The 21,391-nt window shown below is 42.4% G+C and overlaps 1 protein-coding gene across 2 annotated transcripts in view; it reads left to right on the top strand.

The window, feature by feature from the left end:
* The window catches only part of KCNAB1 (potassium voltage-gated channel subfamily A regulatory beta subunit 1), a 378,602-nt gene that overhangs the window by 271,748 nt on the left and 85,463 nt on the right, over window positions 1-21,391 (top strand). For both annotated transcript variants that reach the window (XM_064585977.1, XM_045903492.2), the window contains exon 3: window positions 18,336-18,373. In XM_064585977.1, coding sequence (XP_064442047.1) covers window positions 18,336-18,373 — 38 coding nt within the window. The remainder of the gene's footprint in view (window positions 1-18,335; window positions 18,374-21,391) is intronic.

Raw genomic sequence — 21,391 nt, 5'->3', positions numbered from 1 at the left:
CTTTCTCTAGGTCTTTGGTGGCCAAGGTTGAAAATTAAAATTGCCCCAGCCTTTTCTACAGTGTGAGGTATGCTCAGAGTTTGGTGGCTCAGCTCACATTGACTTCTTGCAACCTCAGTTTGCCTAATCACCAAAACTCTCCTCTGGAGGAGCAACATGTAGCTTTGTCTTTTTAATATACTTTCCTTCACATTTTCCCCCCAAATGTTGAAGGATCAGTGAGCCCCAGGCTCATTTACAAATAAAAGCTTCATCCTAACACCTGGGTGATGAAAATACGCAAAGGAGGACCTCCACGAAAGCAAAGCAGAAAATACCGCCAATGTTCATTTTATATCTGACAACTAATTAAGATAGGAGGAAGAGGCTACCCAACATGTAATTATAAAAAATGGGTGATGAGGTAATGAGCAGTAGCTGAATTAGAGCTGACAGTCTATCCATGGGGCTCGCTTCAGGCTGTGCGGAAGGAAACAGGAGGATGAGGTGTGCTGGGGATCCCTGCTCATGGTGACTGGAGACAAGCTTTCTGTGGGACTTTGTCATTTTTCTTCTTAGTCACTCACTCTCCTCCCCTCCCAAGTGTCCACCTGCGGCTCTATTCCCTTTCCCTTGGTCCTGACTGGGCAGAAATCCTAGCCCGCTCAGCCTCAGCTGGTACCTGTAACTCCCACCTGGCTAAAAGAGGAGACAGGGCTGGTTCTGAGACAGTTCGGGAAGTGGCTCTCTGTCTGACTTTGTCACCCCTCACAGCATTGCCAGGGTCAAGCGGGACAAGCAAAGCAGTCCCCCTCCCTTTCAGCACCTTCCTGGGAGGGGTGGTTGGCTGCCGTGGCCCTGCTTGTGGGTCTGATGCCTCAGACACCACCTGGGCCTTAGGTTGTGAGCTCTTAGGGGGCCAGGAACCGGGACAGATTTGATCATCCCTGTCAAGCACGGAGTCTGGCACTCTTCTCGTTCATTCTCATGTTCATAGATCGCACAAAGCTGTGCCTGACGCTGTGCTGGGGAAAGGGGAGAAAAGATGCCCCAGAGCACTGGGGGCTCCAGGAAACAGAGACCATATTATTGTTTGCCATTTTGCCCCCACCACCTTGGCATGGTTCTAGGGAAATGATGGGGCCTCAATAAATACTTCCTAAATGAAGTGATAAATTCAGGAGGAGAAGCATGGGAATCCAAATAAGCATGACCTGGAGAAGGAGCTATAGGGGAGAGACAGGGGGAAAGCTATAGGGGAAAGCTTGTCTCCAGCTATAGGGGATGAGAGAGGACTTTGGGAGGATTAGGAAGAATACCAGAGCCCATGCCACAAAGCTTGGAATTGATCTGTTCTGTGATGGGGAGTCACACAGTGGTCACAGCAAGGTCAAATTAGAAAGGACTGGGAATCGAAGCAAGGAGAGAGACTGCACAGGACTCAAATGTTCTTGCTTTTACAGAAGATGAAATGTAACAATCAGTTAATTGCTCACTAACTGTGAGCCCAGTTCATCGTACTGTGTGCATATATAGAGAACCTGTACAGAATACATAAGGAGATTGTGAGTAAATGAGGCTTGATCAGATTAGCAAAAGATGGGTAAAGGTAATACAAAAGGAGATGTTTTTAAAGGCAAAAAATAAAATACCAGAAAAATGACCTACTATAGGTGTCAGCATAACAAATTACACGTTTTAGAGATGGGATTTTAAAAAAGTACTAGTTTCTAGATATGTTCTTTATGTTAGAGGACAAAAAGAAATGGAAAATAAAGAAATGGGTGAATAGGGGTGCCTGGGTGGCTCAGTCGTTAAGCGTCTGCCTTAGGCTCAGGTCATGATTCCAGGTCCTGGGATCGAGCCCCACATCGGGCTCCCTGCTCCGCGGGAAGCCTGCTTCTCCCTCTCCCACTCCCCCTGCTTGTGTTCCCTCTTGCTGTGTCTCTCTCTCTGTCAAATAAATAAATAAAATCTTTAAAAAAAAAAAAAAAGAAATGGGTGAATAAAAATCAGACAAATATGAACAAAAAGGAAGTGAAGTGGTGATGTGAAATTCATATTCAATAAACAAAGTAGAATTCAGGCAAAGAAAAGATAGAGTAACAAGAGCTGATAATCGGTGGACTGAGGTCCCTAAGAAGGAGCAAGGGGCTAAGGCCCAGGGGATCTGTGGAGAAACAAGTCTTGGATAGAAGGAACTCTCTTCAACAGGGACAGGAAGAGAAGGGGAAAGGACAGGTGTGATCTTAGTTTATGGTCCCTTGACTCGGGAGCCAGTGTCGAGTACACACCAGCTGAGGGTGAAAGAGATGAGGGGTCTGCATACCAGAGGAAGTCGCTGGGCAGCTGCAGGCCACAAGGAAATGGCAGGACATCAACTGCATCTGTATTGGTTGCTGGGTTTGGGAGTGAGACGTAGAGAGGATTATAGTTTGTCTTCTTCTATGTTCTCTGTGAAGCAGGAAGTGTGATTATCTGCTGATGTTGGAGGAAGAGGAAGTGGGGCCTGAGGTTGAGAAAAGTAGGGCATCTCTGAAATCCAAACAGTGGAGAAAAATGACTAGAAACCAGAGCACTGGTGACTCTGTGCATCGTTACTATAGACCGAGAATTTACAATGCATCTGTCTCTGTATTCTGTGATTATCTTCAGCACAGCTCAGCATCTTGGTTATGGGGGATGAACAGCCAGACAGACTTATCCCGGTGGGGGGTTCTGCCAGGCAACCACAATGAAGGAACAGGGAGGCAATGGAGTTGAGAATAGGGTAAGAAAATCTTTTGAATACTGAATCTCATCATTCAGACATCCTAAACTTCCAGGTCAAGGAAGGAATTGAAGACAGATCAGACTGGAAGAAAGTAAAGACTTTAAGGACAGAGTGTGTAGGGAAAGGTAACTGTATAAGATCTGCAAGAGTGAGAAATTCTAGCACACAAAGGCTAATCACCAGATCTTTATTATATATACTTGGAATATGAATGAGGCACACCTCTACCCAAGTTCTCTTGTGTGCAAGTTCAGTTCTGTATCTCATGGCACCTTTGTGGTTGCCACTCCATCAACATTTTCTACTGTTTCATCTAATAGTCATGGCCTGTCATGCATACATTTTTTTTTTAAAATTGAGGTTTATACTTGGGAGTTTACAATATCCAAGGTGTGCTAAATGTATATAGTTCCTATACCAGTGTAACTTTAAGAAGTCTTGGCATTTTAGGGGCGCCTGGGTGGCTCAGTCGTTAAGCGTCTGCCTTCGGCTCAGGTCATGATCCCAGGGTCCTGGGATCGAGCCCTGCATCGGGCTCCCTGCTCGGCGGGAAGCCTGCTTCTCCCTCTCCCACTCCCCCTGCTTGTGTTCCCTCTCTCGCTGTGTCTCTCTCTGTCAAATAAATAAAATCTTGAAAAAAAAAAAAAGTCTTGGCATTTTAGTTACATAGATCAGTGGCTGTGGCGTCGGTCTCCAATTGCCCCACTGAGCCATATGAAGAGGACAGTGGATTCTCAATTACCTCTGCTGGGAACAGTGACACGGAATATTGAAAATGTGTTTATGTTTGTCTTTGGAATGAATTTTTTATTTCTGTTTGAATATGGGTTCCATAGGCATAAAAACCTATTCGAGGGAAATCAAGAGTTGTCTAGACTTAATAAAATATGCAGGAATGGTATAATGACCCAGTAGCCCATCTCTGCCTAGGCTTCTGGTAAGCTTTTAGAGCTCCATATTGAATTAATCATTCTACACGGCACCAGTGGGAGAAATTCCGCCGTGACCCCATCAAACTGATGTGTCTCACTTGCACCATGCTCCATCAGAATTGGTGTCCCTTGTCATCTTGTCCCAGAAAACAAGACTGCTGATGCTCTTTTTTATTCCACCCGTTTTTTATTTCCACTAAGCTATTTTTGCTACAGTCATTTACTGCCACTGGGATTTTTGCACAAGGTTAATAGTACTAATAACACGAAGGACAAAGCACCAAAGAGAGAATCTTGAAAGAATAGCCTGTAACCCTTTATTTGGTCAGGGCTAAAAACCCTGCAGGACATTACAGTCTCGAGTTTGGGATCAAGGCCACCTTCAGCCTTCTTTGTTGAGTTGTTCTGCACTCTCTGGGCCCAGCACTTAATGTCATACTGGGGTCTTATAGAGAGATCGAGTCCATTCCAACAATGTCCCAGCTGCTGCCTGGACCAGTTTTTTACTCTGGCAGCCATTATAGTCACATAGGAGTTGTTAAAAAATATCTGTGCCTGGGCTCTTCCTCAGACCAACTAAACCAGCCTCTCTTGGGAGGAGCAGGGCATCAGCTCCCAAGTGGTCCTATTCATTGGATCAGAGTTGAGGATCACTGGCCTGGACAAGGAGCTCCAAACTCTACTTCTGGACAGTTGAGGAGGCCATCCCAGCTTAATGTCCAAGTTCTTTGCTCATCAGGTGGCTGCCTTTAGCATGGAAGCTTTTAGGACCCAAGAAACTCCACTTCCCAGGCTGTGTGCAGGAGATGCAGCCAGAGAGCAGGGCGGCTGCCACTTTTGGTGCCCAAGAAGCAAGTGCCAGGTGTGGTGTTTGTTTTTCATTTAGCTTTGGTCTCCAATTAAAATTCAGAATTTTGTGGCATTTTTGAATGTTTTAGTCTATTCACCATTCTCCATGGGTCACTTCCGAATAATCCAAAGTAAATAATTAGCTTTCCCAAGCTTTGTTAAGATGGGGATATGGTTAGAACTGGTACATTCTAATGTTGACTTTAGCTTTCACTGTGGTCTCTGGAAAAGTCGTTTACCTTCTTTGGAACTTCTGGTGCTTCAGATATTATCTCTTTGGAAGATAAGAAGGAAAGTAACGCTTAGTGAGCCTCTGTTGTATTTGTAGCGCTATATTAGACACTTGATACATGCTGTTGAATTAATTAAGAGCGTGGGCTGTGGAGCCAGAGTGCCTGGGCTCACATCCTGTCTCAAATATTCCAGCAAATAAACTCAAATCACAGAGTGGTCACAAGGTTCAAGTGACATAATGTCTATAAAGTACGTAGCACAGTGCTTGGCACAACGCGGAGTTCCCAAAAAAGCACCGGCTGGCTTTGTCATCAGTCTCATTGAGTTCTCCCGGCCACCCTGGAGTGGGTATCATCATTCACTGTAGAGATGAGCAAAGTCTCCAAGGTGAACCTATTTCTCCATGGACACACTCAATCTCAGGTGTAACTGAGAGAAAATGAGAACACCTACCACTTAGAATTGTTGACAAATAAGAGAAGTAATTTCAGGACCTAAGAGATAGTTGACCTGCAAAAGTGAGCTCTGTTCTCGGTGTCGGAGTGACACTGGTAAGTAAGCTGGACAGTTCCCTATCCTTGTTGAGAGTGGGCAGACTTCTCCGCCTGACCTTCAGGAACCATGAGGCACCGTATGCATCAGATCTTTTGGTGGCACATTCTTCACCATGATTATGTATTCTTCCCTAGTTAATAGATAGTTCTAGTCCCTCATAGTAAGTGGTCCCTAAGGTTCTTGACTAATCACAAAATGATCAAAGATGGAGAGTCACCAAGTAGATATTTTTGCTCCCCCACCAGTTTCTTCTGGGGACACTCTCCCTATTTCCTGAAACCAGGGCCCCCAGTGCTAGCAGAAGGAGTAAAAAGAGACTCTCAGTACTTTAAGAGGGAAAATGCCGGTGTTATTCTACCACAGTGATTCTCAGATCCATGCCAACCTCCCAGCCCCCTTCTGGAATGTTCTTTCATATACATATCAGGGTAGTGATTAGTGGATACCCAGACGACTAACTCACAAAGGCCATAGATGGAGTCATGTAGATTAATTTGTTTCCAAGCAAGGAATTAATGAAAAGAAGATAAGCAGGGAATAAAAAAGTTTATTGAACATTACTTCTATGCTGATCATTTCCTGTCCACTGTTCTTAAATTCATTCAGTCATAAAACACTTAAAAGCCCCTCCTATGTACCAGGTATTATATGGTCTCTTGGGAGACAGAGATGATCCTAGTCTTGAAAATGTTAGTAGTTTTGGAAATGTCTCAAGAAGGCCTGTCTTCTGTGTTTGACAATAATCCAAAATACTGTTGACACAGAAATATTACTTTTACCTTCTTTGATATCTCTGGTTGCCTACATTTCTAGATAACTTTTCATACAGTGTTTTAGGAAATCTCCTCCCATTCCTGTAAAATCGGGACTATGTGGTTGTACTGTCAGCACCCAAAGCCAAAGCCTGGCTGCGAACAGCCAGGCCCAGATCAGGCTTCTCCCATATCTTAGTTCCTTTTTCAGTAGTGTATAAAATGCCATCTCAAAGGCGAATGACTCTATGTAGAGTAGAAATTAAATAGGATCTCCTAAGATTACAAATATATCAATATGCTTTTGATTTAATATTGCTTCATTTTCTTCTTTAACATGATACATTTCTCTGCATAATTTCTGCAAAGGGAAGATCTCTGTCACTTAGAAATTCTTTTATTTTAATTCAAGTTAAAAAACTTCCATGCATAGTTCCATGGGAAATGCAAAAATACCCCATCCACTTGATACAGCTATGAATTTTCCATTAGGAAAAGGATGTTACAGGTTGAAGGAAAAAAAAAAAACCTGAGGTCATTAACACTTGGTAACCAGCAGGCATAGATAAAATAAGCTAATTTTTATATGTATAAATCCATAAATCTATGGAGCTGGGTTAATTTGAGTGTAAATTAGGGTTGGGGACTTTTTAATCTTTAGATTTTTCCTAAATTATCCCTTATATATTTCCTCAGTTTTAATTTCTCTACATTTCAAAAACTTGTTAGTCAAAAAATATGTGCATCATTTTGCTTTCTCCTTTCATTAGCAATATTTAATACTATAAAATCATTAAGCTCAGAGTCCAACAGGGAAAATTTGAAGACTGTCAGAAAATATTTTTCATTCTCTATTACAGTGTATTACCCTCATCGTGTTTTCACTAAGTTCCTTTGCCTCGCTATGCAATTAAAATTTATTTCTCAGCATATCCTGATACTCCTATGAACGTACCCAGTGGTTTTTATGTGCAGACACACCAGAGTTATTCAAAACTTTTACTGTTTGGGGAGACAAGAACTCACTGAACCATCAAGAAAATACATCCCTACACAAAGATAAAGATTTGGTATGAAATTTTCAGAACTAAAAGAAAACATAAAGGAGGCCACAACTTTCAGACTTCTTGATGGCAGTGTTCTTTAGAGAGTTCTCATTCACAGTAACTTCTGTGGAAAGGCAAAAGATAAATCAAAATATATATATACTTGAGCATATACTATGTTCCAGGTCCTGTGCTAGGAGTTCACAGAAAAAAGAAAGAAAGAAAGAAAAAAGGACTTTCAATCTTAACAGCAGATCCCATTTTAAAAAAAGATATTGAAAATACTTTAATATGTTTAAAATAAAAACAAAACAGCAATTTCCATTTAGCCGTGGTATCCCATTTTATTTCACCTACAATAACTAGTCTGTACATCTCTTATAGGAGTTCTTCCAAAGAACAAAATGAATAAGGTGGTTATAAGTGCCCTGGAAACTTCACTGTAAGAAATCTTTTCAGCATGTAATTATCAATATGAAAAAATATGAGGAATGAGGAATTTTAACCAAGAAACTTAATACATAATACTAACAAAATATAAACACTGCCTTTTTTTTTTAAAGATTTTATTTATTTATTTGACAGAGAGAGACAGCGAGAGAGGGAACACAAGCAGGGGGAGTGGGAGAGGGAGAAGCAGGCTTCCCGCGGAGCAGGGAGCCCAATGTGGGGCTCGATCCCAGGACCCTGGGACCATGACCTGAGCTGAAGGCAGACGTTTAATGACTGAGCCACCCAGGCGCCCCATCACTGCCTTTTTTTCATGTTCAGGAAGTAGGAACTATAATTTATTGAAACCCTTGTTTATGAGTGGATTTCCCAGTGAAATAATAATGATTTTTAAAAAAATGCTTCTGGTTATAAAAATTGTAATATTTATTTCAATAGTGTGGGCACAAAATTAAAATACACTGAGAAAAAAATTCATCTAAGAATCTTTTTGGCTTTATTCTAACTTTTCATAATAGGCTCGAGGTGCTAAATCAGTCAATTTGAGAATCCTATCTACATAAGGAAATTTAAGGAGCTTAAGCTATGGATTTATTTTTTTAATTTTATTTTAATTCAATTAATTAACATATGGTGTATTATTAGTTTCTGAGGTAGAGGTCAGTGATTCATCAGTCTTATATAATATCCAGTGCTCATTACATCACATGCCCTCCTTAATGTCTATCACCCAGTTACCCCATTCCCCCACCCCCCACCCCTCCAGCAACCCTCATTTTATTTCCTATGGTTAAGAGTCTCTTATGGTTTGTCTTCCTCTCTGATTTCGTCTTGTTTTATTTTTCCTTCCCTTCCTCTATGCTCCTGTTTTGTTTCTTAAATTCCACATATGAGTGAGATCATATGATACTTGTCTTTCTCTGATTTATTTTGCTTAGCATAATACCCTCTAGTTCCATCCATGTCATTGTAAATGGCAAGATTTCATTTTTTGATGGCTGCGTAATATTCCTGTGTGTGGGGGGGGTGTGGGGGGGTGGGTGGGTGTGTATCACATCTTCTTTACCCATTCATCTGTTGAAGGACATCTGGGCTCTTTCCATAGTTTGGCTATTGTGGACATTGCTGCTATAAACATCGGGGTGCAGGTGCCCCTTTGGATCACTATACTTGTATCTTTGGGGTAAATACCTAGTAGTGCAATTGCTAGGTTGTAGGGTAGCTCTATTTTTAACTTTTTGAGGAACCTCCATACTGTTTTCTTACTATGTATCACTAAATCTAACATCTAAATGTGGGGAGTGGGTCATTGTTTCCTAGTGCAAGATGGAGAGCTGTGAAATTTCATTCCTATGTTATGTTCACAACAGTCCCTGTTGAGTAATGTCAACCCCCACAGTTCGGCTTTTTAACACCAAGCTGCCTCTTCTAAAAGTCATGCCCCAACCCTGCCTCCAATACTTCCATCACTATGTCCTAGTCTTTAAACTTTTACTGATTAGCTTCATGGGGAAACAAAACAAAATGGTTCCAGGCAGATTTGCCCTGGAACAAATTTTAAAATAAAATGGATCTGGCAGTATCCCTTGACACTGAAGTACATGAAACTTTAAATCAAAGAAAGAAGGAAAATATCAAATATTTATATATTCTCCATCAGGATCATGAAGAACCTAATGTCAGTCCCAGCCATTTAATCCTCAAAACTTCAAGGCTACACACAGGCATTAGAAGAAGGTCCAGGGTTCAACTCTGCACAGGTTTTTCTGGGAGGTCCAGCCAGCTCCACCCCAGCCTGGCCTAATCTAAGAAGCCTGGCCTAATCTAAGACCGGCTCCCCTTTGCCACTGCCTTGCCCACTGGTACACTGTGCCCCAGAATTCCTTCAAAGACCGGCACACCTCATTATTGCCCGGCCCTTAGCCTTGGCTCCAGGGTTCATAAGGGTTTAAGAGCTTAAAGGCCAGGATGGTTCTGTGCATGACATTTTATGGGAAGACAAGTTAAAACCTGTCCCCAGGTTGAGTTGAGAGAATGTGGGAGCATGGAGGTGGCTCAGAAGATTGGGGGCAAGTATGTGCCATTCTTCACAGAGGAGGCAATTTGGGGGCAGAAACTGGTGTAAAGCTTATCACGAGGAACGTTCAGGGGAGGAGGCATTTGGCAGAGGGAAGCACATAGGAAGTTTTGTGAAAGCAGGGTATTATTACAAGCATTAAAAACAAACACTATGCATATCACTTGTCTGGAGCAGAGTGGTGGGGCCTGGGGGGAGGCCTCATTACCAGAAAGCAGCAAGGGGCTGGGAGAGACCGTGGCCTTGGAGACCCCACAACTAACCAACTGTGGAAAGATACTTCTCTACCATTCTACTTCCTCATCTACAAAATATGGGAATGCTTCAGATTTTCCAGATTTGCCCATAAATGGGAATACTACTTGCACTTTACCTGTCTGAAAGCACACTTTTATTCCACATGGCCTTTATCACTCCCTTACCTACTTTCATTGCTATTTCAAGCTCTTTTATTGAAGTGCAGGTGTGAAAGTACCCCCTTCACCTCCCCCTTCCCCAGAGCTGGGGTGACATTACTGGTTCTTGCAAGAAGAGGTAATCAAAGTAAAAAAGAAAAGGCTAAGTTGTTATCATATTTGTTAACTCGGGCCAGATGCTCATTAGCAATACACTAGAAGCCAGAAATGAAAAACCAGGCTGCAGCTTGGATCCAAAAATAAGGGCCAGGCTCTGTGGAAAACATCAACAGATGCAAAACCAGAACAAGGAAGAACATTTTGTCTGCACCATTGGAAAAAGACAGAACCTTGAGCTATCTTCCAGGCACACAGACATAGATCCGTACTTAGTTGATCAGTGGCGACCACACAGGTATAAAGAAAAGGAGGAGATACTAAAATCTCAGCATGGGAAGAGTCTATGGTCCTCAACCCTGGCTGCAATTGGAATTATCTTAGCATCTTTTAGAAGTTCTGATGCCAAGGTCCTGTCCCCAGAGATTCTGATTTAACTGGTCTGGTGAGGGACTGTTAAAAGCTACCATTTAAAGCTCCCAAGGGTGTATAAACGTGCAGCCAGAGCTGAAGACCACTCATCCGAGGTAGTGAGTGAGGGAAATAACCGACATGCTGCACATGTTCTGGGTTAGACACCCCTTCTTGTTAGGGCTGGAATGTCCATGGTTTGAAAACATTTATTTACTGATTCAGCAAATGATTATTAGGGACCTACTGTGTGCAGGCTCCACTTCAGGGGCTAGGATTAAAAATTAAATTAGTCTTGGCCTTGCCCTCGGGATGGTTGATGGGGAAGTCAAATGAGAAAATAAATTACCTAGCTACAAAGGAATATGGTTAGTACAATAATAGTGGTTTGTTCAAAGAAGGGGTAACTTCTTCTTCCCTCAAAGTCCAACCACAGAATCATGAAATCATAGAGATGAAGGAAGCTTGAGGTTCCAAATTTTGTGTGTAAGGAAACTAGAAATCAAGAGGTTGGCACGGGGCCTAAAACACTAAAATACTCACTCTGACTCACCAGAGGAAGTGTTATAGAACTGTGTCCCACAGCACTGAATTCAGAGGCTGGGTGTTGAAGAATAAGTAGGATTTATTGGGTGCAAGGACATGAGAAAGGGTTCCATTCCCAGAAGGCTCAGCCTGAAGCTCAGGCAGGAAAGTGCACACAGGGTAATGCCCTGGACCTGATCTCAGGTGGTGGCCAACAGCTTGGTGCCCCCTCCTCCAAATCAGCACTGGTCCTGGGCTTACATGGTTTCTTGCTTTCCAACGCATTTTGAGGGGATGCTCCCACCTCCAGCTCCACCTCCCTCTAGGAATAATTCTATTCAAATGAGATAGTAAATACATTAGTTTTACCCCTTGAGTTGTCTAAGTTCAATGAGATCTGGGGCTTGAATGTCTAACCTTAAACTTTCAGTGATATAACAGATTAATAACTCTGCACACCCCTAGATTAAATACCCTTTGACCATTTGGTCAGCCTTGACCACCTAGAGTTGACATGTGCTCTACTTGCAAAACAAGAATTGTTAAATCCATAATGAAATGTGTTGAATTTGTTCTCCATTCTCCCCTTCCTCTGACCATGGTGTTGTCCTTAAAGTTTCACCTTCTCTCATACCCCATGTCCTTTTAATCAGCAAATCCTATTGGCTCACCTTCAAAAGCTATCCAAAATTCAGGTACTTCTCACCATCCTCACTACTACTGTCTCCAACCAAACCATTGTCCTGTGTCACCTGGATTATCACAGCAGCCTCCTAACTAGGGCTCACATGTCGGACTCAGCCTCAGAGGTGTGTCCTCCACTCCACAGATGTTCCATTTCGAAGAGTGTCAGGCTGTGTCTCTTCTCGATTCAAAACTTGTTGGCCTGTCCAGGGTCCTTCGTATGACTGACATGACCCCATATGATCAGTTCTCTATGGCTCCTCAGACCTCACTTTTTCTTCTCTGACCACACGGTCCTCCTCATTGACCTTGAACATGCAAGCAACGCCCCCCTCCCCATAGTTCACCCTGAAATTGGAACACCCTTCCTCCAGATGGCTGCATTGTGAGCTCTTCTACTTTCTTTGGGTCTTTTCTCAAAAGCCACTTTCTTTGTGAACTTTCTCCGGCTACCCTATCTAAAATCTCAACACTCACCCCCTTACATTTCACATACCTTATCCTTGCCTTATAAAAATGACTCTCTTTAACACTCGTCTGTAAGCACTATGTATTTTATATTTTATTGACTTATAAAATATTAACATTCATCAATAAGTACTGTATTTTTAATTTTTCTTATTATTTTGTCTTTCCTCATAAATCTGCTCCAGAAATAATTTTTGGGTTTGTTCACTGGTGTATCCTGATAATTTAAGTACAATGCCTGGCACATGGTGTACTCAATAAATACTAGTTGAATGAAAGGAAATAGAAAACTTACCTGTGGCATAATAAATATTACAACCGCACTTATACATTCCCTTCTTGATAGTTATTAAAAAAAAAATCCACACCATAAGCAGGTCAAACTGCAATATAGAAAAAGATATCACCAAATCTATAACCTTAAAATGACTGAAACCCAAATTGAGGGACATTCTACAATGTACTTGATTGCTACTCTTCAGAAGTGTCAAGGTCAGGAAAGACAAGGGGAAGACTCAGGAATGGTCACAGATCAGAGGAGCCCAAGGAGACATGATAACTAAATGCAACGTTGGATCCTGTATAGGATGCTGGGACAGAAAAAAGCCACTGGAATTCAGAAAGGATCTGCAATGTAGTTAATAATACTATACCAATGTTAATATCCTGCTTTTTTTTTTTTTTTAATATCCTGGTTTTGATAACCGTGCTATGATGATGTAGATGTTCAAGGGCCAGGGAGGTAGCCTACTTGAACAAACATTATTACATCCAAATATCTAAATATCTCTTCAAAATCAGAGAGGGAGACAAACCATGAGAGACTCTGGACTCCAGGAAACAAACTGAGGGTTACAGAAGGGAGGGGGGTTGGGGGCTGAGGTGACTGGGTGATGGGTATTAAAGGGGGCACGTGATGTGATGAGTACTGGGTGTTATATGCAACTGATGAATCGTTGAACACTATATCAAAAACTAATGATGTACTATATGTTGGCTAATTGAATTTAATAATAAATAAATGTCTCTTCGTACTCAAACAAGGAGGTTACTTAAGTGATAAACATGCTTCCTGAATGAATAACAAGAAGCAATTACCCTATAAACCACCAATAAGGCAATTAAGTAACTGAGATAGGGTGGATGTGTGTGTGCACACGTGCACACGCATGCATGTGCAAAGCAGTTTTCTTTTTTTTACATTTCAATCACTTTTCTATGCCATGGTAGCTGTATGCACCGGATATAAACAGATTTTCAAAGCATATGTTCCTTGCTGTATAAAGGAATTTTATCAGAAGACACAATAACAATTCAAAGTTCTCTTTCTACTCTGCTTTTAAAAGGCTAGAAATAACAAGTGTCAGTTTAGTAAAATTACCTTCTAAGTAACATCCCACTAATTGGAGATTTCACAGTGAAATAATCATACACCGTTCTAGATCTCAAGAAGGCATGTTCTCATTAAAGGCAGAAAAATGATTAGGAAACATGTCACAGAGGGGATTTAAGAATCCTATTAACTAGCAAACCACCTTATATCTTCTGGAGGGGTGCGGTAAAGAGTAAAATCATTCAAGCCAAGTTCTCCTGTCTGGAAAGCTGCTGCCCCATCTTTCACCGTCAGAAGGGTACGTGTCCTATTTGTAAGTGGTAGCTCTTCGCTGGGGGTGGCTGGGGAACGATGCCTACACTGCCCCCCCCACACCCCCACGGGAGGCCTTGCAGCCAACGAGAAGGACCTTCCCTTGTCCTTCTCTGGGAGGGGGTTTGGCTGGGTGGGCCCCTGGGGACAGGGAGGAACACGTCAATCACCTAGGGACTAGAAGAACTGTTGAGGAGCATTACTCACGTTTCTGTAAGTCAAAATAAACATGTTTGTTTGGTGAGAAAGTATCCCAGTGTTTTTTAGATTAACAGTCAAAAAGGCAATTCAATACAATTTAACCAAAATGTATCGACCATCCACTAAGGACTTATTTCTATTCTAGGACTGTGGATGTAAGAGGAATAAAATCTTAACCCTCAGACAGCTTACTCCCTGGTAAAAGATGTAAAAGTTTATCAGCAAATAACTGTAAGATAAATGAGTAGGAAATGTCAGAAGGACCAGGGAGGTAGCAGACCTGAACAACGTGAGCTGAATGTAAGAATAACAAAGTTCCAGAAATGGCACCAAATTCTTTATTTTTGCTAAGTTTTAGTGTAGGCATGTGACTTAATGTAAATATATATATAATACACATATTCTATTTATATTAAAATTTTTTAACTGAAAAAGAAAAGCAATTATTTCCTGGGTGGTTGTTTTTTTTTTCATAATTCATTACTGCTTTGATTTGAAATCAGAAGCCTGACATCTATTTCTTCTGAACCAAAATGTCACTCAGGCTCTGCATTTTTTCACTGTAAGGTACAGAATATAGCGTTAAATACTTAAACTGGGGGTGGGAGGTAGTTTTTTTCAGATTGATTTTGGAATATAGCTTCCCCTAAACAAAGGCTTTCCCAACATGGATCACATCTTTGTAAATGGTTCTTACCAGTAAGGTGATTCCTCCAAGATGTGTGTATAATCCCAGCTTTCAACATTATCGTATTCAGTCTTCAATACCATTTTGTATTACTGTTCAATAACTTTAAATCATAGCCCTTCATTTGTACTATCAAAAATTAACTGGCGTGCCTGGGTGGCTCAGTTAAGTGTCTGACTCTTGATCTCAGCTCAGGTCTTGATCTCAGGGTTCAAGCCCCACACACACTGGGGTCCACATTGGGTGTGGAGCCTACTTAATTTTTACCTTTTTTTTTTTTTTTTAACTAAGAAAGGTAAGCTACATAACGCTAGTTTCTTTTCATAAAGTTTGAAATCCAGTATTCAATGGCCTAGTTTTGGAGAATGAATTTCAGGCTATTTTTTTCATTTCTGGAAACTGATTTCAACATAAGAAACTGGATCACATTATTCCTAAACAAATGAATTTCCCAAAGATTTCCAGATTTGTCAGGACTGAGAGAAGCCAATGAGACATTTGTACAAATACTTGCAAATGCCCTATAGAAAAATATTCAAAAGCTGTAAATGAGTTGTATTATCAGTAAGAAGCTTGCAACTTTGAGCCAATCTTTGCTGTTAAGTGGAGATAAGACCATTTCCTCTGATGACATGAACAGTTAAAAGAAATCTCTTCAGTATCACAGCACAAGTAAGCCAGGAAATTTATCAACCAAACACTGACCTGATTTTGCTCCAAGATACGGAAGAATAGCTAATTCGTGGTACTAATTACTTGTCCCATTTCAGCTTTTTAGCCCAAAGCGATTCCTAATGAGTGATGAAATTAATGGACTTAGGCATAGTGCCCCTACAAAGTAATGCCACTCCAGATCTGTTGCTTGACAAATCCAACATCAACCCTACCCTCTGTGAGAGCCAACCTGTAGTAGCCCTTACAATTTGGAACAGTGCGTTCTCCATCCAATGGTCTGAGAACTTTCTCATCACAAAGTAAGCCATTTTCCTGATGTTTTGCCTTTCAGGGACTCCTTGTCTAAAAGTTCTTTGACCCCTCCAAAATTCTCTCCACATCACAAATAAATATAGCTAATGGTCTGCTATGATTTACATCCATGTTCTCATTTGCTGCAAGAGAAAGTGCTATCAATAACTTATCCTGAAAGTTCTCAACCGTACTTTTAACATGCTGAGCTACAATGTTTCTGGTTACCCTAACGTCGCAAATGCTTGTTTATGCTCTGGACACATAATTTCTGCTGCATTCAAAAGAAACTCTTATAAAAAGCATTGTCTGTAAAAAGGTTTTGATGCCCAGGCAATTTTTTTTTTTTAATAGAGAACTACATTTCACAGGAGATCGCTTATTTTATTCTCATTCAAAAACAAACGCTACCATTTTTTCAGTCCATTAAGTTTTTCAATGCCCATCTTTTCTGTACACCAGTCGTGGCTGGTTTTTTATGGTGCCTTAAGTTGTCATTTTTCTGTGCACACATTCTTTGTTTGGACAGTATTCCCCCCCAACCCCCCAAACCCCTCAAAAGTGCCCTCCTATTTCTCTCTCTCTCTCTCTCTTTTTTTTTTTTTTTGATACTCATTTCTCTTTTTTAGGAGATGCACAAGTTCACCTTTTTCTTAACTTTACAATAAGAAAAACAGCAGTAACTAACAACTGCTATTTGATTCCAGTGTTGAATCCAAAGGAACATGCGCAGGCTTTCGCTAACTAGGGAGGGCATAACCCTTACCCAGAGGGCACTGCCCCTCCGATTCAAGGCATGTCTACCTTGTGGGGGACACCAGCCCTCTCTTGCTAAGAGAAGCTGGAAATCAGACATTTTAAAGAAAAATTTCCTAATTATTTAAATAATGGTACCTTATTCAAAATTTATTAAAATACCAAGAGGGTCAGCATTGTTCTAGCCAGGTGACACAGGTCTGCAAGTATGGGCTGCCCATCTGTAACTCCCGGGGATGTCGAGTGGAACAGTAAAATAATTTGTATCCTATTTTGTTATAGTCCCTGAAAAACTAAGAAGAGAAAAGGCACAATTATATCAGCCTGTTTCTAGGGATTATGGAATCCAAATGCCATAACTAATTTGGAAATATTCTAACGAGGCAGTGAGATGCAGTGAAAAGGATATCCTTCTTGAAGCCGGGCCTGTTTGGGGAATCCTGGGTATTTCACTTATTAGGTTGGTTGACATTAGATTCCTCATCTGGAAGGAGGGATAATACAGTTGGCTTGTAAGTTTGCTAAGATGATTAGAGATAAAAGTATACACGTTTCTCAGCATACTATCAGCATTTGTGAGGTGTTCCATAAATGCTAACTATGACCGTTATGAAACGCAAAACATACAACTCCAAACACATTTCTTTGTATGTGCCACAAGCATGGATTGCGTCCTGGCTCTCTCTCCTGCACCCCCTCCCCGCCCCCTCCCCGCCTTTCTGCAACACATCTCCTCACTCTTCTCCGTGGCCCACCACAGCTTGTCAGCACCCGCTGATGTTTGCCACCCTCTTACCTCGTCCGGGCTCCTATCTGTACCTGGAATGCCTGTCCCTTCCTTCATCATTAGGTTACCTCCTTTGCAATGCAACCAAAGTGTCACCTCTTCCAAGAAGTCTTTCGGGAGGGCCACCTCCCTCCAGCCTAGGTAGAGCTCTCCCTCCCTTACTGCTTTGTGTTTGCCTCAGTCTGGCTTTGTAGTATTGTAAACTGTGAGCCCCTGGGAGGGAGGGACTAGGTCACTGTCCCTAGCACCTGGGTGCAGTGCCATTGCCAGGCATGTCATTTGGATAAAAACAAACAAGCAAAAAAGGATCAAGGAGGCAATGAATGATTGCAGTGACTATAGACTGGCCTGGCAAGAGCCAGTGTCTGCTTCCCTCTTGCTTTACAAATGCAAATCTTTGGCTGCTGGTTGTGCATCTCTCCCCCTGCCTTCCCAACCCTCACTCCAGTTCTTGCCTCCATCTCTAAACCAATGGAAATTTCCATTCCGGAGTAGCAGGTTGTAACAGAGGAGGTGCCTAAGTGTCACCTCCTGGGGCTTGAAAGTGGGGACTGGAAGGACACCTGAGAGGCTTCCTTTTGAAAGGTCACAGGGAATACAAAGCAGAGTACCTTATTGGAGGTAAAAACCACAACACAGGGTCTTACCTTCATGTTCAGAAATGGTGGCTTCATGTACCTTTTCTCTTGTACCTTCAAAACTAGTGGCTTCACCAAAATGCATGTGTAGCCACAATGGGCTTGGGAGAACGCACTCTTGCACACGATCATTCATGGTCCTACATCAGAAGAAAAAGCATTTTGTAGGACAGGGCTGCCATTAGCATATATGAGCCCTTTGAGTGAGGAGGGATGCAGACCGCTGCGGAGTATTTACTGAGGAGGGGAGGAAGGCTGGACATCATCCAGACACCCCATGTGCCCCTTATCTGGACACCTTTGTGAACAACCTAGTGAGGGAGCCCTGTTGTAAGAAAACGTGTTTCATTATCCATAATATTAGAAAAATAATTATGAATAATGTGCAAATATTTATTCTTTTCTAGGAACATGGGTGACATTCGGAGGTCAGATTTCAGATGAGGTAAGTCACTCTTGGCTTCCATTTTGGTGATCAAAGAAAATGTAAAGCTGAGCAGTGGGAGTAGTCTTCTTGGGGGTCCTGGAATTTTATAAGGATAAATCATGGAAAATGGTTAAGATTGAATCAAAGATTATTTTCAGTTTTATTCTGTTTCCTGTATTTTTCACATTTTGACTACTAACAGCCCATGAGGTTGTCAATCTATTATTTGTGCGGGTGCAATTGTTACAGAAAAACCAACTTGGCATTAATATTTAGTTGCTTTATGGAAAGATTTCATTGCTGGGATGTGTGTGTGTGTGTGTGTGTGTTGGCTCCACCTAGAGTGACCAACTGGTCCTAGTTTCCAGGGACTTTTCATTTCTAGCATGGGATTCTCAGTCCCAGCTGGTCACCTCGGTTTGGGCAAGTTGTTCCAATCTTTCAGAGCCTCAGTTCTTCTGATGTGAAATGGGATGATAAAGTTTACCTTGGAGGTCTGTTGAAAGGGTTAACCATGTTTAACATGTGAGATGTTTATGCAACCCTTTCACTGGTAGGTAGCAGACACCCAATAATGGCAGCTATAATAATTTATTTACTGTAAAATTCCTCTAAATCTTTGTTTATTCATTCAAAACAGTGCTTACCAAAGTGATATTCTTATCATTGCCTTTAAGGAATATCTTCATGGCATAAGTGAGTCATGCAGGCATTGAGCATCAATAACCCCCCAAGGACAAAGTCCTCAAGTCCCTCCAATCTCTTTTTGCTTACCTGCAACACCATTGAGGAGTCTGGATAGTATGTCTGAGTGGATACACTCAGTGGGATCCAGCCCACTCTGCCACTAGATTTACTAACATTTACTAACAGTTGCCACATCAGCAAAATGCAGGTGATAGCCCCTACTCAGCAGGATCACGATTAAGATTAATGAGATGATCCTATGAAGTGCTCAGCCCCATGCCTGGCCCAGAACAAGCCCTTCATAAAGGTAGTCCTTACTATCATTCCTAAGGAGAAGCTCGGGGGAATAGATGGTCTTTTTCACCGCTCCCAAGGTCACCAGTGTTATTTAATTGATCCTGGGGATAGGAGTCTTATCTGCACATTCTCATCTATCTGAATGCCTGTTCCTGGTATTGGGCATAGGTCACCAGAGAGTTTGTCACATGGGGGATTCCTTGGAAAGTAGACTGTGCTGGAGATTAGCGTGCAGAACAGTTATTAGAAAATCGGGCCATGGTGCAGTCTCAACAATGACCACGGCTGACCCCATGGGGAGCTCCAAAGCTGAGATGGCCCTGCAGAGTTGTCCAGGATTGGGGCAAAAGGACTGAGTATTTATATCCTTTGTATGACCAGTCATCGGAGAGAGGCTGCCCTGGGAGGGTGGGTCTCACCTTGGGCGAGGCAACTGTCTTTAGCCAAGTGCAATTTCCCAGCAACTAGGGGACTAGGTCCTACAGTTCTGAAGGAGGATCTGGGGGGTCTTCACAGGGTTCATTACAGGGCCCTCTGATGAGTATCAGGTAGGGTGTGTGGAGGAGGCACAGAGGCAAATCTACAAATATCAAAACCATGGCCACAAACTTAAGTCAGACACAAAGCAGGTGACCGGGAGGGAGATCTAGAATTAATAATCTACTGTATCTAGCAAATGCATAACCTTCTACTGCCTGTTACGGTAGCTGGAGGAGAAAAAGACGAATACACCTTCGCTTTAGGAGCAGAAGGGCCAGCTGTTAAGGGCACCATCTCCCCTTTCATGTTTGCTCTCCTCTTTACAGTATCTGCTCTCTGCTGCAACGCGCCCAGCTTGCCCAGGTCACAGTGTGCAAGGCTGGCCTCTGAAATACATCATTTCAAAAGCACGAGTCTAAAAACTGCACAATAAAGCTGTCGTGAATGGCTGCAGAGGCTCTCACCTCAGATGCAGACCAGACAAACAGCTACTGTTGACTTTCCCCCCGGTCCCTGCGGAGAGAATGGCAGCAAGGGGGAGGCAAGGAAGCCACAGGGAGACCACGGTACCCCCAGCAGCTGAATCGCCCGAGCTCGACCATTTCCATGAGGGAAAAATGCAGGCCAGTAGCAACAAATTCACCTTCCCAGTTTTTCTCTGCCTTCCCTCTGCTTTGGACGAGCTCAGCACAAAGCAGGTACAAACTGTGAATCCCAGGATGACCACACCTGTGACGTGCTGAGTGGCACAACCAGCAGTGCTGCCTCGGGAGGTGGTGATGTCCCCATTCCTGGGAGACTCCGACCATATACCAAACAGCCACTTGACAGGGGTAACAGCAGAAGGACCCAAATACCCCAGGAGATAACTCTGTGAGGTGCCGCCCACATGTTTTGGCTTCATCATAGAGCCAAGACAGATGTTACTCATGTGAATAATATTTTTAACTACAATAAGTATATCTGTATCACTGTCTTCTAGCACTTACTTTTCAGAGTTTTATCTACATTTTCTTACCTGTAAGGTAGCTAGGGTTCCTTGAATTGCGCATAACAATAAACTCAAGTCACACTGGCTTGATCAGTACAGGAAAAGTTACCTTGACTTTCCAGCTAGATTTTCCAACTAGAAGTGCAGACGTGGAGCAGGCTTCAGGGTGGACTCCCATCAGTGGCCCCACTCCGTTTCCCAGGGATGCCCGTGGCCCTGTGTTCCTCCGTACAGCGACCTCATCCTCAGACAGCAGGCTAGCTGCAGGAATTCTTTTTTTTTTTTTTTTAAAGATTTTATTTATTTATTTGAGAGAGAGAGAATGAGAGAGAGAGAGCACATGGGAGGGGGGAGGGCCAGAGGGAGAAGCAGACTCCCCGCCGAGCAGGGAGCCCGATGCGGGACTCGATCCCGGGACTCTGGGATCATGACCTGAGCCGAAGGCAGTCGCTCAACCGACTGAGCCACCCAGGCGCCCTCGTATGTGGAATTTTTTTTTTTAAAGATTTTATTTATTTATTTGAGAGACAGAGAGCACAAGAAGGAGGAGGGTCAGAGGGAGAAGCAGACTCCCTGCCGAG

This window comes from Mirounga angustirostris, unplaced genomic scaffold (assembly GCF_029215605.1).
Source record: "Mirounga angustirostris isolate CCGP_5_RB_7025 unplaced genomic scaffold, mMirAng1.0.hap1 SCAF_1, whole genome shotgun sequence".
Taxonomy (NCBI): Eukaryota; Metazoa; Chordata; class Mammalia; order Carnivora; family Phocidae; genus Mirounga; species Mirounga angustirostris.
The sequence above is the reverse complement of the archived record's forward strand: the minus strand, read 5'-3'. Positions and strand labels throughout refer to the sequence as shown.